At 41.8% G+C, this 16,801-nt stretch overlaps 1 protein-coding gene and 1 long non-coding RNA gene across 2 annotated transcripts; one reads left to right on the plus strand and one right to left on the minus strand.

Moving 5' to 3' along the window:
- Positions 1–1,417: 1,417 nt before the first annotated feature.
- On the minus strand, positions 1,418–10,424 carry LOC147202258 (vitellogenin-2-like). The gene is made up of 34 exons (XM_086116107.1): positions 10,350–10,424; positions 10,163–10,183; positions 9,930–10,081; positions 9,596–9,847; positions 9,360–9,521; positions 9,138–9,286; positions 8,913–9,063; positions 8,680–8,837; positions 8,437–8,602; positions 8,217–8,342; positions 7,902–8,120; positions 7,596–7,813; positions 7,420–7,517; positions 7,216–7,340; positions 6,973–7,074; positions 6,752–6,871; positions 6,474–6,660; positions 6,301–6,394; positions 6,022–6,207; positions 5,790–5,937; positions 5,512–5,710; positions 4,946–5,439; positions 4,825–4,869; positions 4,685–4,753; positions 4,395–4,601; positions 4,164–4,306; positions 3,937–4,075; positions 3,732–3,861; positions 3,227–3,410; positions 3,036–3,130; positions 2,863–2,957; positions 2,624–2,789; positions 1,684–1,845; positions 1,418–1,601 (listed from the first exon to the last, which is right to left on the minus strand). The coding sequence occupies exons 1-34, from the start codon at positions 10,387–10,389 to the stop codon at positions 1,489–1,491; spliced, it is 5,115 nt and encodes a 1,704-aa protein (XP_085972233.1). The 5' UTR covers positions 10,390–10,424; the 3' UTR covers positions 1,418–1,488.
- LOC147202259 (uncharacterized) lies at positions 7,760–9,101 on the plus strand. Its single transcript, XR_015101419.1, has 2 exons — positions 7,760–8,624; positions 8,940–9,101. It is a non-coding gene; the product is annotated as an uncharacterized LOC147202259 (long non-coding RNA).
- Positions 10,425–16,801: the final 6,377 nt, after the last annotated feature.

A 16,801-nucleotide genomic window follows, 5' to 3' on the forward strand; every position in this document is an offset into this window, starting at 1 on the left:
AGAGCCTTTGGGAAACTACAAAATTACCCTCACTGATGGTCACAAACTGTGTGTCATGAGCGAAAAAACAAGACCCTGAATCCAAGCAGGCTCGCCAAATGAGTTGCCTCGGGCCATTTGATTAGGCTGCCTCCTGGATGCCTTCCTGGTCAGGTGTTCCAGGCACGTCCCACGGGAAGCAGGCCCCGAGAATGAAGACTGGCTTGGGATTTCCTTGGAAGAGCTGGACGAAGTGGCCGGGTCGAAGGAAATCTGGGCTTCCCAGCTAAAACTGCTGCCCACACAACCCGACACGGATATAGCAGAAGAAAATGGATGGATGGCCTCAATGTTAGATTTGACTTTTCCAAGAGGCCTTCGACTCGCAGTAAAAGTTTGACATGTGCAGTCGTTCCTCTTCACTGCCATCGATGAAAGATGGGGCGCAACTTTGAAAGAAAGTTTGCAGGGACTGATTTGCGAGCTCACTCTCAAGCTGACTTGGTGCAATCATCCTTACTCAGTACAGATAAGGGAAAACATAACTTGATACTCTTAAGATCATTACAAAACAAGAGGATTAAGGCATGAATGCCCAGATTTTTTTCTGTTGCTCACGATAAGGTGACAATAGTTTAGTCACTGTCTCAACATGCTGTGCATGCAACAAACTGGATAATTGATGTGGGGGAAAAAATCAATCAAGTCCTTGAAAGAAAATGGGAAAAAAAATGGATGCGCGCATTCGTTCATCCAAACACATTCAAATACCTTCAAAGTATGGTCAGAATTTTTGTAGAAATGTATAAACAGACTTTGGTCTGAAATGCAAGACAGGGAAAGGAAATTTCAGAAGCGATATACTGTATACAGACAACAATCAAGACACACATCCCTTTAAAAAATGAGAAATGAAGAATGTGAGCAAAGAAAAACCCCCACTGCACCTGAAAAGTGAAATATGTTCACGTTTGCATTCTGATGTTTTGGTTGTAATATTATTATTTTTTACATTATTACATCCCCAACATGTTCGGATGGGGGCACTACGGCGGGTACACTGATTCGCATTTCTGTGTCACTAGTTCTGAGTTTCTGGGTTCAAACTTTGGTGTGGGCCTTACTGTGGAGAGTTTGCACCTGGTGCTTGTGCCCGTGTGGATTTTCATGATGTGCTGCGGCATGTTAGGTTCATTGAGGACTGTAAATTGAGAGTGTGACTGGTTGTTTGTCTGTTCAGTAGGTGCCTTGAGATTGACTTGCAACAGATCCAGTGTTTGCCTCACATCTCACCCAGTCAGATAGGATCGATTCAAGCTCACTTACGGCTGGATGGTTGGATACAGTACGTGGATTGAACAACCCCGGTGAACAAATGAATGACGTTTGTCTTGTTTATGAACAGCTAACCACATAAATTCCACACATCACACAGGTCTGCGGTTTAAGTTCACACTTTATTGTGATTGGGAGTAGTCGTATTCATGGAAATAAAAGTTGTTGGATTGATTAGGCACACTGTGGTGTGCAACGGCAGGCTAGGTGGGCTTCGGTTTTTTCTCTCAGGTCCACACTCTTCTCAAAGATGCCGCTCATACCCTCAGAACGGTTCAGACGGGAATCTGAAACGGTATGCGGGTGGTCAGCAGTGAAGGTGATGAAGAACTTTAAATCGCCATCTTGTAAAGATTTTTGTGGACTTACCAACAGGCAGGCAGTGGAAGCCAACTGAGACAGTGGTGGTTCTCAGCGGCATGCAGCCAGGCAAGCAGCGCAGCACGGGCTCGACAGAGAAGCACTTGGACTCTTCGCCGTGCACTGTCATCTGCTTCTCCAGCTTCACAGACTCAAGCTTCATGTAACACTCTGGGAGAGGTAGGCACGTATCATATCAAAAACAAAAAAAATGTATTCTTAATCATTCGGCCAATTTGATTTTACAACCATTTAAGCTTGATGGGGGGAATTTTGGCCAGGTGCAGATGTCAGTCATAGTGTGTGTATTTTTTTAAGATTAAAAAAAGAATTCTTGACGATAGAAAGTTCTCATTAGATATATTATCATCATTGAAATGTTGACATATTCTCATACCATTTTTTTCTTGTGTTTCTAATTCAACATTGTATTTACAGCCAACAGAGAACTTCCACTTCCTAAAATATGAATCTTCCCAATGGTCAGTAAAGGGTCTCCCTTAGTAATTATATAATCTGGTCAAATAAATGAATAAATATCTCAAATAAAATTCTGTATTTCAAAAAATATTCAAAAACATTAAAAAAGACTGAGTCTAGAATGAAGCCGCCCCCTTTTTATTGATTTTTTTTACCCAAATGGTACTGTATAATTCAATATGGTAAATAACAGGGATCTTTAAAATGTTTTTAGGAATTTTGACTGGTCAAAATAGAACCAAAAGTAATAATTTTATGTAAACAGCATATTATTGGTATATTTAATGAAGTGAAGTTACCAATGACAAAATCTGACAAAAATCCCCACCTAAAAAAAGGTTCATTAAATTTGCATTAACACAACTACAATGCTTTGTTTGAGGGCCCGGGGGAAATGAAGCAAGGTGGACTCAAATGGGTAGCGTAGAATCCAGGAGGTTCATGGACAAGTCGAGTGCAACGGATTTACCTGTAGTATCCCGGCAACTCTCAGCGGGCAGAACCCAGGAATGAGCATAGTTGACTGCGTTCTTGGTCAAACGTGTATTGGGTGTGCGGTACTCCTGTCTGGTCTCCCCGTCGGCCTTTCCGCAGAGTCCACAGGTCTGTCCTCTCATCCAGTCCACAACTTTAACCTAGACAAATGAACATTGTGAGCAGGGTTACTTTCCTGTATGTTGTCGCTGCGTTGGACCTTGAATTAACTACCCTCTGGACGTTGACGTCAAAGTACACTTCCTGAAGACCGTGTTTGGGAGCGTGGAGAGCGATGCCTTCGCCGCTCCGTCTGATGTGAATGTCAGCTGAAACAAATGCACCAAAGCCAATGCTCATTGAGTGTTGAGTTACAGGGATGACTTCAAGAGGAAGAAAAAGCAAACCTGTTGGATGAAGGTATGGCAGGTTACTGACGGGGATTTCTGCTTTATTAACCTTCACCATGGCAATGCGGCCGTTCTGGTACATTTCCACTTCGCTGATAAAAAAAAAAAAATAATAATAATAATAATACGAGAGTAATACTCACTTTGTGGCTTGCCGCGTTCGTTTTTGGTGATGAACACTCGCTTACATGTCAGCAATCTTCACAATGAGCAAGTTGTGTTTGTGTTCTTCGTCTCTCTTCAACAGAACAATGAATTTTGCCTCTCTGGTGCAATCCTGAGCCAAAACCTGCGGGCATGAGTGAGGCATTTCTGCCTTGAACTTCTTGTTGTTGAATGTGACCACAGTGTCTTCGGTTACGTTGCACTCAGCTGGACAAAGTAAGAAAATACAATCATTTAATATATAACATATGTGTTCAAGAACCACTGGCTGAATTTGAACTTGGGGCTTCAGGGCTTCAAGACTGTTTATGTCCAATAATTAAATTCATCAAGCGAGCACCAACCACAAAATGTGTATGTGAGAGAGTCTACAGGCCTTTGCATCAAATTCAGATGCTCTTTGTTTCAAAAATGTTTTATTGTCATTTTGATGTTCATGGTCGTTAGTTGACATATTTGACTTTTTTTTTTCATTCATTCATTTAATTTCCTGAACTAAGCCCCGTAAAGAGAAAAGGATGTTTTTACCTGCATGAGCCTTGCTGACCATGTAGGAGATGGTGTTAACCCAGCTGTCCTGGTACGGCAGCAGCTCCAATGTGGTGTTTCCAATGGGCAGAGAAATGGGGATAGGCATGCCTTTCTTGTAGATGGTCCTCTGTAAATAATAAGTTGTGATACGGAATCTGAGTGACACTGGTAAAGCATGATCAAAAATACTTTTTGACGGTACCTTTGGTGTTTTGAGGACAATATTCAGGCTTTCTTCTGAAGCAACTGCTACTGTTAGTTTGATCTCATTTTGAACATTCTTGACCTTTGCCTGGTTAATTCCAGCCTCCAGAGCGAGTCTTGAAATGTAATCAGACAACCTGAAAAGAAAAAATAAATAAATAAACCAGCACGCGCCCCTCGGATACACTAAAACATTTGAAATGTGCATACGACTGTGACTCTTACTCATGGGCATAGTGTTTCACGTTCTTCGGAAGTTTGTCCCAAGTCAGCTTCAAACGGAATGCTGGCTGTTGATCAACAATACCTGCTTCAACCGAGATCTCAGTCACATATTGCTTGCAGTCAATACCCCAGGCAACCCTGGTCTGAAAAATGGAATCGTCAGATGCCAGCAGTTAGCCGTGGTTCAAAGCCATGAGTCAGAATATACAGTATCAGGTGTTGCACTGTTACCATGAACTTGTGGTTGCTCAGCCTCACACCGTCAGCACAGATTCTCCAGTTGTTGTTTTCGGCCAGATTTGCAAAAATGATCTGCAGTCGAGAAGTCTCTTTGTCAAAGTAAGCTGCAATCTGGTATCCTTGTTCCTTGTGGTCGGCTCTCACGGCACGGATGAGGATGGTCACAGTTGGGCTGAGAGTCTTAGAGAGGTAACGAGCCTACAAAAACACAAAGATTTGTTTTAAGAAAACTCCCCCCCCCCCAAGTGAATGCATATGCTTGGTATTGGTATGCAACTCACCTTATTGTAGATGGCTTCAAAACTTTGGGCACTGCTCTTGCTGTTGCGAGCAGTTGAAGAGCGGGAATGCTGCAAACAAGAGAAACATTTACTTGGCTGAAGGAAAGTCCTTCATATTGCATTTGTGCAATGGGAAATACCTGGTGGATGTGGGTCTTGGTAAAATTCATGTTATATAGTTCCTGCTGCAATGGTAAAACATCACTGTTAGTTTACTTTTTAGACTTAATGTGGTGGTGCTTTCAGTAGTTTGCGTCTCACTTTGGAACGAGAACTGGACAAAGATCTTAGGCTGCTGCGGCTGCTGGAGGATTTGCCCGAACGAAGGCTGGATCTGCTCCTGGAGGATTTGCTTGAACGAAGGCTGGATCTGCTGCTAGAGGATTTACTTGAAACAAGGCTGGATCTGCTGCTGGAAGATTTTCTAGAGGCATTTCTTGGCTTGGATGTCTTGGTAATCGGGTCGAGAATGTCAGCCACCTTGCGAGTTCTGCGAGAGGAACTCGAAGAGCTCTTGGATGAGGTAGCAAGGCTTGACCCGCTGGAGCGAGAACTGCTAGAACTGGAGCTGCTGGAGCTGGAAGAAGTGCGGTTCTTCATACCAGGAGCAAGGATCTTCTTCAGTTTCATCAGGACATTTCTATCCTCAAGTATGCCCTCATTCTGACTCAGGTCAATGACTTTGATGATCTTTTCCGCTGCTTTTTTTCCAACCTGAATCTCAATTTCAACCTTCTCGATGGTCGGTCCAGAAGCTAGAACCAAAGACAAAAATGGACTTTTAAATAACCACCATTTGCACCAGTGGCCTCATTCATTCAACTTGCCTGGTGTAACCTCAATCAAGACTGAATGTTTCCCGATGACGGCATACAGTGGAACGTCTCGGATGAAAGACGCATTGCGAGATTTGAACACAGCGCATGCCTTGATTCCAAGAGTTTCAAGTTCTCCACACAGCTTTTTCTCAAAGTCCTTGATGAGTTTGCTCATTTTGCTTGGTCGGTCAGTGATAAGCTCTGATGACTGTTAACGGCATAACCGAGAGAACATTATTGCTTTGCAGAAAGGTGGTTGAACGCAGTGAACCAGGATTCAAACTCACCTTAGCATCAGCCATAGAGGAAGGCATCCTGGCAGACCAGGATGAGCTCTTCTTTGAGTAGTCTGTTGTAAAGTCGTCTGGAATCATTGGCGTTATCTTAGCAGCGGCAAGATCTTCCACATTTCGAGCAACAGCAAAAGTCTCAACTCTGTTGGGATGGAGCAAAAAAAGAGAACGTCAGAAATTACAAACATCATAAAGTCAGTTGAATATGCCAGGAAGATGCGCATACAGTGCAGATGCAATCTTATTGATGCCCTGGACAGGTAAGAGGTCAAACTTGAAGTTGCCCTTGATCATGTCAAGTCTTGCTTCGATCTTCGCTGGGAGAATAGTGTGAACTTTGGCTCTTGAGACCACGGCTGCCTGGGCCAACGCTGTATTCACACCCATGACTGCATAGGTGTGCATGGAAACGCTGCAAGACACCGATTTTTAGAGTTTAGTGGTTGTGGCATGGTGTGTGGGGTTGTTTTGTGCATTTTAGCCCATTTTTGTACTGTCAGTTTACCTTGGGGTAAAAGCAGCCCTCATGCTGATGTCAGATTTAAGAAGTTGGGAAGGATGGAAATCCTGACCTATAGGTGGTGACACAGTGGCTTGGACTGTGGAAAAGAGGTTGAGTCAGTGTACCTGTAAATCTGTTTTCCGCGTTAGTGATATTTAAACAGAGTTCCACCTTACATTCAATGGCCGCAGTCAACACAGAAGCAGTGTAAAAACTGAGTTCCATCGGCAGACCGACAACAGTGGGCAGGATGCGACGAACCTCAGCAAGCAGCGTTGGCTGAGCGTAATTAAATTTCATGCCAGCCAGCACCTGATCGAAAGCCTTCCTTCCGTAAGCCTGAACTTCGGGTCCGGTGACAAGCTGATGACAAAATATGACACGTAGACTTCACGCTTTGTGGTATGACCATTACGAGGCCTTCACCCAACATGCATTGTGAGAAGACACGTACCGCCATGACCTGATCAACCAATGCTTTATCTGCACTGGCAAAGGCAATCTCCTGTCCGAAAAGTTTCAGGTGTGCCGAGGCTAGGGGCTTGCTTGATGGCTGGGCCCTCCACTCAGAAAGCTGCGATTGAGATGCAGAGGGAAGCGCAAAGATATGAATGATGTCGTTTCTGTGCTGGTCATGTGCCATAGAAAGATATCCAACGGATCACGGGAACTTACAGCCTTGAGAGCTCTTTGCATCTTGGTGATCCTATCGGTGTTGTCAGGAAGCTCCTGGATCTTCAGAAGGGCTTCCTGGATGCCCTCAGTTCTCACTCCAACCTGATAAGGTGAAAATTATTGCACTGCTCAAATATTCTTGATCAAAAACAACAACTACGATTGGTTTAATAGTACCACAGTGTATCATGTGCCACCCTAGCATCCATAACTGTGGAATAGCTGCCGGCCGTTTATATTTACCTCAATGACATCAGCATATGCTCCGGCCAAATAGGTGCGAGCCTTGGCCATGATGGACCTTGGCAAAACAGTTGCAACGTCATTCACATAGAAGGCACTGGCAGCAGCACCCACCATCCAGGGGCCTGCAGAAACAAGGTGGGAACCACCAACTCACTGAGTTTAAAAGGTTCTGCGTATATTAATACTCTGGCAAGGTCTTACTGTAATAGCCGTCAACAAGGAGCGCTCTGCTGAAGCGATAGCTCAGTCTATTCAGCTTGGGGCTGAGGATTTTCACAGCAACATTGCAGGCTGCGGCACTGCAAATAGAAGGAAATTTTGAATCAAGTGACGTTGAAGAGCCACAATAGATATGGGACCTCTTTTAAAGTACTTACACAGGCACAAGATCAGGAGTGGTGGACCTTGTCATGGCTTTCATGTAAGAGTAGACTAAGCTGGCAACCTGGAGATTTGGTTCTTTCAACACTGCGTCAGCAAGGGCAGCCACCAGACCCATGGGCAGTTTGGTCTCAAACAGCACAATGGCAGCAACCATACGGAGCTCTGGGTGAAGATCTCTTTCCATCAACAGCTGAACAGCGATACCCTGGACCTAATTCACACAAGCACACCGCTGCTCGTAACAAAATAGCTGCCAAGATTTTTGGTGATCGAAAGGAATCAGATCATAAAATTGTCACCATTTTTGGATCTCTCTTTGCAATGTTCCTCAGGGCCAGAACACCTTCGATTTGAACTCGCAAAGGCAGGTCAGCAGCAGCGCTGCCAAAGTGAGGTAAGACCTTCAAGATTGGCTTGAGGCTGCTAGGATGCCCTGCATTACCCAGAACTTTGAGAGTGACAATTATTTCCTTAATATCACTCTTGGCAAGAGCCCGGGCAGCCCAGTCATGGATCGGCTGTGGAGGAAAATAAAAACATACAATCATGCTGATGTTACAAGTACAACATACAGTATATCGTTGGAGAAAAGCAAAAGTACCAAGCCATCATACCTTGATGAGGTCCACTGGGCAAGTTGGGTTCTCTGCACAGTATTTATAAACCAGACTGCCATAGCCTAGTGCAATAACCTCTTTCAAAACCGGAGTTTCCATAACTTTCTGGGTCTCAGCTAGCTCCTAAATTGAAGTGAATACATTAAAAAAAAACACATCACAAATGCTGAATTTCATGTGTCGCAATTACTCAAGACAGCATGTAATAGTGACTTGCCCGTAGGATCCTGATGGCCTCCAAGTCAGCAGTCACCATGTGCACGGCGACCATCAATGACCGAGTCGCTTCAGCAAAGGTCAGCTCACCGGCAATGAATTGTTCCTTGATGAACCGCAGCGCAACATGAGTGCCAATGGCAGGGACGGTATTCAGGATCCATTCTCTGGAAGACAGAAATATCATCGGTAAGTCATTATTTGGTTCGAGATTGAGTATATTTTAAGTCCGTGTTGTAACTACCTGTGAGCCGTGCGTGATTTGTACTGCGACCAGAGTGCCACGATACTCTCATATTTGGCCGAACGCAACACCTGGATGAGCTCAATGAACTTCAGAGGTGCCTCTTCATGCACTTTAGCCACGTTGTTGTTCACCAGGTTGTTCAGAATCTCAACAATCTGTGAATCAAAAAGTGAAGTGTGTGGCTGCGGGGTGAAGAAGAAAACCTTTGGTCGTCATTTTTACTGAATTACCTGAGCCTCAGCATTGGTAATCCTCAGGAGCTGAATGGGTGTCTGAAGGAGCTCGCTGCCGAACTCGTACTGCAGACTTCCGCGTTGGATGTATTCGGCTCTGATGGGCTCCACTGGAGCTTTCTGGATCTCCAGGAATTTCAAGGATTGCCTGTGGACCGACACTCTTTATTAAAAGAACTCACCCTTTTGTTGGTCGCATCTTTTTTTTTTCCAAGTCCATACTTAGCCTCCATCTGGGCAGCACCGTTCAGGATGTTGACGGGAGAGAATTGAATCAGCTCAATCGAAGATGCCTCAAGGATCAGAGCACCTGTGTCTGATGGTTTCATGACATAGTCGAATGCGGCTGTTCCTTTCAGGGCAGTGCCTCTCTACATTAAAAAAAAAGATTTTAACACCACAATATATCGCAGCGTGGGTGAAAAGTGACTACTTGCGCTTTACCGCTTGACACTCAGCACATCTTTCTGTATAAGCCATGCCGATATCCTTGACAATTCTCTCCTGGCAGTGGTTCAGGTCCTTGGTTTTGGTCAAATGGATGCGCTCAGCCTTGGCGTCCTCAGTGATTACGTAATGGGTCTTGCACACACCCTGTACGCCAGGCTATTCCACCACAGTCAAAGGCTCAAAGTTAGTGAACGTATAATGAAATAAATAATGAAAGTAATTAGTTATACCTCCTGAAGCTCATAGACATTCATCGTCTTCTTGATGTTCATTTGGAGGAGGTTGAGGAGTCCTCTGACGATGTTCAGCACAGAGGTAGAGACGCCAGCAGGGGCGAACACTTTGCCTACGACGCCATTAGCGTACTCGAACTTGAGCGGTGTCATGAGTTGAGCTGACAGGGCTGAAGTGAGCTTAGTGGCTGGGACGAAAGCGTCTTTGGGCCAGATGCCGCTGTACTCAAACAGCTCTGGATCCAGGAGCTACAAGGGAAAGAGACGGAGTTGTCACCTAGTCCTGTGCCTGAAGAAAATGTATTGATGCTGACACAGGTGTGGTTGCTACCTTCAGTATGAAGGTGTCGGCAGTCAATGCACTGATCAGAACTTTGCTCCTAATTTTGAACCCAGCCCGAGCCAGACCCTCCTCGGGAAGTCCACCCATAAGAAGGGCTTCATATTTGTAGGTGTATGTCTTTCCAGCAGCAAACTCAGGGGCTTCAACAAGACACAGTGATGCTTATTAGTTCAAGAATCAATCAAAAACATTTCCCCCATTTTTAGTAAGGATTTACTTACTAATTTTGATCTGGTGACCAGCTGAATGAAGAGTGAAAACAGGAATAAAGAGTTATTAGACAGTACCAGAAATTTTGAAACAGTGTTCTAAAAGCAATGACAACGAGTCAATTCTCTATCATGTAAATACAAAAACAACGTCCTCTTAAAATTCTCACTTTGAAGTTGAAAGAGCAAAAAGACATACCCACAAGGGCCACAACCAAGGCTAGCACGAGCACCCTCATGGCGATGGATGTGACTGATGCATGTCGGATACTCCTTTATAACGGCGCTTCTCTGCTGCGTACACAAGCCCAAAACCAAGTTTGATTAACCAGGCATCTATCTATCTGTCAATGGTGTTATCTTGCCCTGGCCACAGTGGTTGAGCAAACAAGGCAAATAAAAGATGTCACAAATAAAACGAGTCAACTCAACCTGACTTTTGCCTTTGGAAGTTGTCAAGTTTTTTTTTTCTCCTTTAAACACAATTTCTTTTTACATTTTAGTATCACAGTTCTGTGTTTTGATTTTAGTTATATTATTACACGTTGAAATACAACAACCATCCAGCCTGAAATGCTGAGGTTATATTTGATGAGTTATTAAACTGAGATTAAAAAAAATGCTCCTTATTGTTGGTGTAGTGTACAGTAATTTCACAGTGTATTTCGGAATTAGCTACATCTTTAGTGGCAGTCCAGTTGTACAACACACACACACACACACACACACACGCACACATACACACGCATAATAAATGTATTGTGGTTTTAGTACCTGAAATTTCTACATTTTCTGACAGTATTAATCAATAAGTGGTGAGTGGCTCACATCAAATTTTCTGGGGCCCCCTGTTTTAGAATGTTATAATTTCAAAAAGCAAACTACACTTATAAATGCTTGTGAGCAGTAAACAAACAACTTTGGCAGACAGGTTTCACTGATGGGATAAAATGTCATTCCAGCCTGACCTCAAATGTTGTCACAAACTCTGCCATGACCTGCAAACTTTCCAGTGCCAATAATCCAAGCTGACTTGACTGCGAAGTATAACTTTACTTAATACCTGATCACGACAAACACCATAATCTTTTCTCATGTGATACTAGCAGGGGTGTCTCACCACAATCTACGCCAACTTGCCAACAATCAGTATGTTTGTGTTTGAGAGGGAGGGTAGGGGTTGATAACCGTACAACATATTCTTACGAACGTAAAATATAGTGAGTAACTTAACCCATCATCTGTTTGAAATGGGCTTTCCTGTCAGATGGTAGTGAGGATGTGTATGTATGTATATGTGTGCATATATATATTCTCCGGGTACTCCGGTTTCCTTCCTTGACAGGCTGGCTGAACACTCAAAATTGTCCCAAGGTGTGAGTGTGAGCGGGGTATGGTTGTCCTGGGTGCCCTGCGATTGGCTGGCAACAGGTTCAGGGTGTCCCCCGCATACTTCCCGAAGACGGCTGGGACAGGCTCCAATACCCCCCGCGACCCTTGTGAGGATAAAGCGGATCAGAAAATGGATGGATGGAGACATATACACACATTTATTCATTTATTTAATTGCAGAGAAGAGTCCAACACCTCTTTCCTGAGTATAAGAGCTTGAATTCGGAGCGTAGCACATGAGAAGGATTGTCTAAAATGTTATTGGCCTGTTGAATAAAGTCTACGATCATCTCAACAGTGTTAAGGGTGTTCAGCTCAAGGTTGTAATGGCTGCAAGAGAGCATCAGCTGCTCCACTTCTTGTCGATACGCAGACTCGTCAAAGTCTTTGAAGAGGCCGTTGATTGTGGTGTCGTCTGGGAACTTCGGGAGTTTGACGGCTGGGTACGTTGAGGTGTGGTCGTTCTACTCTACATTGTAAAGTCTACACAAATGGAAAAAAAAAAAAAAAAAAAGAAAACGTGACCATGTATACTAAGGTGTTTTTAGCCCCCAAAAAAGCGACCATGTATAGTCAGGCGTCTTTAGCCGAAAAAAAACGACCATGTCTAGCATGGCATTTTAGCTGACAAAAACGACCATGTATAGGAAGGCGTTTTTAGCCGAAAAAAAAAGACCATCTATAGTAAGGCGTTTTTAGCCGAAAAAAAAACAACCATAGATAGGCGTTTTTAGCCCAACCCCCCCCCCCCTCCACACACACACACACATTTACAGTAAGGTGTTTTTACCAAATAAAATGGTTTGTAAGGCGTTTTTAGCTGTTTGTCAGCCATTTTGGCCGAAAAAAACGATTAAACCATGGTCGTTTTTTTCCGGCTAAAAACGCCTTCCTATACAGGTCTTTTTTTTTTCGGCCAAAAACGCTTTACGATACATGGTCTTTTTTTTTTTCGTGCTGAAAACGCCTTACTATACATGGTCAGTTTTTTTCGGGCTAAAAACGCCTTACTATACTATGTCATTTTTTTCAGGCTAAAAATGCCTTACTATATACTATATCTTTTTTTTCGGGCGAAAAAATCCTTATTACACATAGTCGTTTTTTTAGGGCTAAAAACGACTTACTATACTATATCGTTTTTTCGGGCTAAAAACGCCTTACTATACTATGTCGTTTTTTTCGGGCTAAAAACGCCTTACTATACTATGTCGTTTTTTTCGGGCTAAAAACGCCTTACTATACCATGTCGTTTCTTTTTGGGCTAAAAACGGCTGACTATACATGGTCGTTTTTTTCGCCCTAAAAACGCCTTACTGTACAGGGGGGGGGGTTTTCAGCCAAAAACGCCTTACGATACATGGTCTTTTTTTTTCGTGCTAAAAACGCCTTACTATACATGGTCATTTTTTTTCGGGCTAAAAATGCCTGACTATACTATGTCGTTTTTTTCGGGCTAAAAACGCCTTACTATACTATGTTGTTTTTTTCGGGCGAAAAACGGCTTACTATATATACTATGTCGGGTTTTTTTTCGGGCTAAAAACGCCTTATTACACATGGTCGTTTTTTTAGGGCTAAAACCCCTTACTAAATATACTGTCGTTTTTTTCGGGCTAAAAACACCTTACTACAAATTGTCGGGTTTTTTTGTGCTAAAAACGCCTTACTATACTATATTCTTTTTTTATGGGCTAAAAGCGCCTTACTATACTATATCGTTTTTTTCGGGCTAAAAACGCCATACTATATACATTGTTGTTTTTTTTCTGGCCAAAAATGCCTTACTATACTATGCCATTTATTTTGGGCTAAAAACGCCTTACTATACTATGTCGTTTTTTTCGAGCTAAAAACGCCTTACTATGCTATATCGGTTTTTTTTCGGCTAAAAAACGCCTTACTATACATGGTCCTTTTTTTGTCGGGCTAAAAACGCCTTACTATACGATATCAATTTTTTCGGGCTAAAAACGCCTTACTACAAATTGTCGGGGTTTTTTGTGCTAAAAACGCCTTACTATACATGGTCGTTTATTTCGGCTAAAAATGCCTTACTATCCATGGTCGTTTTTTTCAGCTAAAAACGCCTTACTATACATGGTCGTTTTTTTGGGCTAAAAACGCTTTACTATACATGGTCGTTTTTTTCGGCTAAAAACGCTTTGCTAAAAACGCCTGACAATACATGGTCATTTTTTTTCAGCTAAAAACGCCTGACTATACTATATCGTTTTTTTTGGGCTAAAAACGCCTTACTATACTATATCGTTTTTTTCGGGCTAAAAACGCCTTTCTATACATGGTCATTTTTTTCGTGCTAAAAACGCCTTACTATACATGGTAGTTTTTTTCAGGCTAAAAACGCCTTACTATACTGTGTCGTTTTTTTCGAGGGAAAAACACTGTACTATACTATGTTTTTTTCAGGCTAAAAAGGCCTTACTATACTATATCGGGTTTTTTTCCGGCTAAAAACGCCTTCCTATACATGGTCTTCTTTTTACGGCCAAAAACGCCTTACTATACATGGTCTTTTTTTTTTCCCCAAAAAACGCCTTACTATATACATGGTTGTTTATTTCGGATAAAAAAAAACTCCTTACTATACATGGTCGTTTCTTTCGGCAAAAATGACTTCCTATACATGGTCGTGTTTTCCCGGCTAAAGACGCCTTCCGATACATGGTCTTTTTTTTTTGGCCAAAAACGCCTTACTATACATGGTCATTTTTTTTCGGACTAAAAACGCCTTACTATGCTATGTCGTTTTTTTCGGGCTAAAAATGCCTTACGATACCATGTCGTTCTTTTCGGGCTAAAAAAACCTTACTATATAATGTCTTTTTTTGGGCAAAAAACGCCTTACTATACATGGTCGATTTTTTTGGCTAAAAACGCCTTACTATACTATGACGTTGTTTTCGGGCTAAAAATGCCTTACAATATTATGTCGTTTTTTCGGGCTAAAAACGCCTTACTATACTATGTCGTTTTTTTTGTGCTAAAAACGCCTTACGATACCATGTCGTTCTTTTCGGGCTAAAAAAACCTTACTATATAATGTCTTTTTTTGGGCAAAAAACGCCTTACTATACATGGTCGATTTTTTTGGCTAAAAACGCCTTACTATACTATGACGTTGTTTTCGGGCTAAAAATGCCTTACAATATTATGTCGTTTTTTTCGAGCTAAAAACGCCTTACTATGCTATATCTTTTTTTTTTCGGCTAAAAAACGCCTTACTATACATGGTCCTTTTTTTGTCGGGCTAAAAACGCCTTACTATACGATATCAATTTTTTCGGGCTAAAAACGCCTTACTACAAATTGTCGGGGTTTTTTGTGCTAAAAACGCCTTACTATACATGGTCGTTTATTTCGGCTAAAAATGCCTTACTATCCATGGTCGTTTTTTTCAGCTAAAAACGCCTTACTATACATGGTCGTTTTTTTTGGCTAAAAACGCTTTACTATACATGGTCGTTTTTTTCGGCTAAAAACGCTTTGCTAAAAACGCCTGACAATACATGGTCATTTTTTTTCAGCTAAAAACGCCTGACTATACTATATCGTTTTTTTTGGGCTAAAAACGCCTTACTATACTATATCGTTTTTTTCGGGCTAAAAACGCCTTTCTATACATGGTCATTTTTTTCGTGCTAAAAACGCCTTACTATACATGGTAGTTTTTTTCAGGCTAAAAACGCCTTACTATACTGTGTCGTTTTTTTCGAGGGAAAAACACCGTACTATACTATGTTTTTTTCCGGCTAAAAACGCCTTCCTATACATGGTCTTCTTTTTACGGCCAAAAACGCCTTACTATACATGGTCTTTTTTTTTTCGCCAAAAAACGCCTTACTATATACATGGTTGTTTATTTCGGATTAAAAAAAAGTCCTTACTATACATGGTCGTTTCTTTCGGCAAAAATGACTTCCTATACATGGTCGTGTTTTCCCGGCTAAAGACGCCTTCCGATACATGGTCTTTTTTTTTTGGCCAAAAACGCCTTACTATACATGGTCATTTTTTTTCGGACTAAAAACGCCTTACTATGCTATGTCGTTTTTTTCGGGCTAAAAATGCCTTACGATACCATGTCGTTCTTTTCGGGCTAAAAAAACCTTACTATATAATGTCTTTTTTTGGGCAAAAAACGCCTTACTATACATGGTCGATTTTTTTGGCTAAAAACGCCTTACTATACTATGACGTTGTTTTCGGGCTAAAAATGCCTTACAATATTATGTCGTTTTTTCGGGCTAAAAACGCCTTACTATATTACTATGTCGTTTTTTTTGTGCTAAAAACGCCTTACTATACATGGTCTTTTTTTTCGGGCTAAAAACGCCTTACTACACATGGTCGTTTTTTGTGTGCTAAAAACGCCTTACCATACATGGTCGTTTTTTTCGGGCTAAAAACGCCTTACTATACTATGTCGGTTTTTTTCGGGCTAAAAACGCCTTACTATACCATGTCGTTTTTTTTTAGCTAAAAACGCCTGAGTATACATGGTCGTTTTTTTCGGCCTAAAACGCCTTACAATACATGGTCGTTTTTTTTCGGTTTAAAACGCCTTACTATACATGGTCATTTTTTGGGTCATTTTTTTCGGGCTAAAAACGCCTTACTATACATGGTCGTTTTTTTCGGCGAAAAACGCCTTACTATACATGGTCGTTTTTTTGGGCTAAAAACGGCTTACTATACATCGTTTTTTTCGGCTAAAAACGGCTTACTATACATGGTCTTTTTTTTCGGCTAAAAACGCCTTACGATATGTTCTTTTTTTTACGGCTAAAATCACCCGACTATCCATGGTCGTTTTTTTTCCGGCTGCAAACGCCTTACTATACATGGTCGTTTTTTTTTCGGCTAAAAATGCCTTACTATACATGGTCATTTTTTTCGGCCTAAAATGCCTTACTATATACTATGTCGTTTTTTTCGGGCTAAAAACACCTTACTATACTATATCATTTTTTTGGGCTAAAAAAGCCTTACTATACATGGTTGTTTTTTTCGGGCTAAAAACGTCTTACATACTGTCGTTTTTTTCGGGCTAAAAACGCCTTACTATACATGGTCATTTTTTTGGTCATTTTTTTCGGCTGAACGCTTGACGATACATGGTCGTTTTTTTCGGCTAAAAACGCCTTACTATACATGGTCATTTTTTTGGGTCGTTTTTTTCGGGCTAAAAACGCCTTACTATACATGGTCGTTTTTTTGGACTAAAAACGCCTTACT

This window comes from Hippocampus guttulatus, chromosome 7 (genome assembly GCF_054856545.1).
Source record: "Hippocampus guttulatus isolate MCC_2025c chromosome 7, RoL_Hgut_1.0, whole genome shotgun sequence".
NCBI classification, from domain to species: domain Eukaryota; kingdom Metazoa; phylum Chordata; class Actinopteri; order Syngnathiformes; family Syngnathidae; genus Hippocampus; species Hippocampus guttulatus.

What these genes read in the sequence shown, in the direction of transcription:
- LOC147202258 (XM_086116107.1), bottom strand. Translation starts at nt 10,389, where the DNA reads ATGAGGGTGCTCGTGCTAGCCTTGGTTGTGGCCCTTGTGG. An exon ending in GGTCAGCAAGGCTCATGCAG is followed by an intron (nt 3,411 to 3,731) that starts GTAAAAACATCC and finishes TACTTTGTCCAG; the next exon opens with CTGAGTGCAACGTAACCGAA. An exon ending in ATTGTGAAGATTGCTGACAT is followed by an intron (nt 3,131 to 3,226) that starts GTAAGCGAGTGT and finishes TTTTTTTATCAG; the next exon opens with CGAAGTGGAAATGTACCAGA.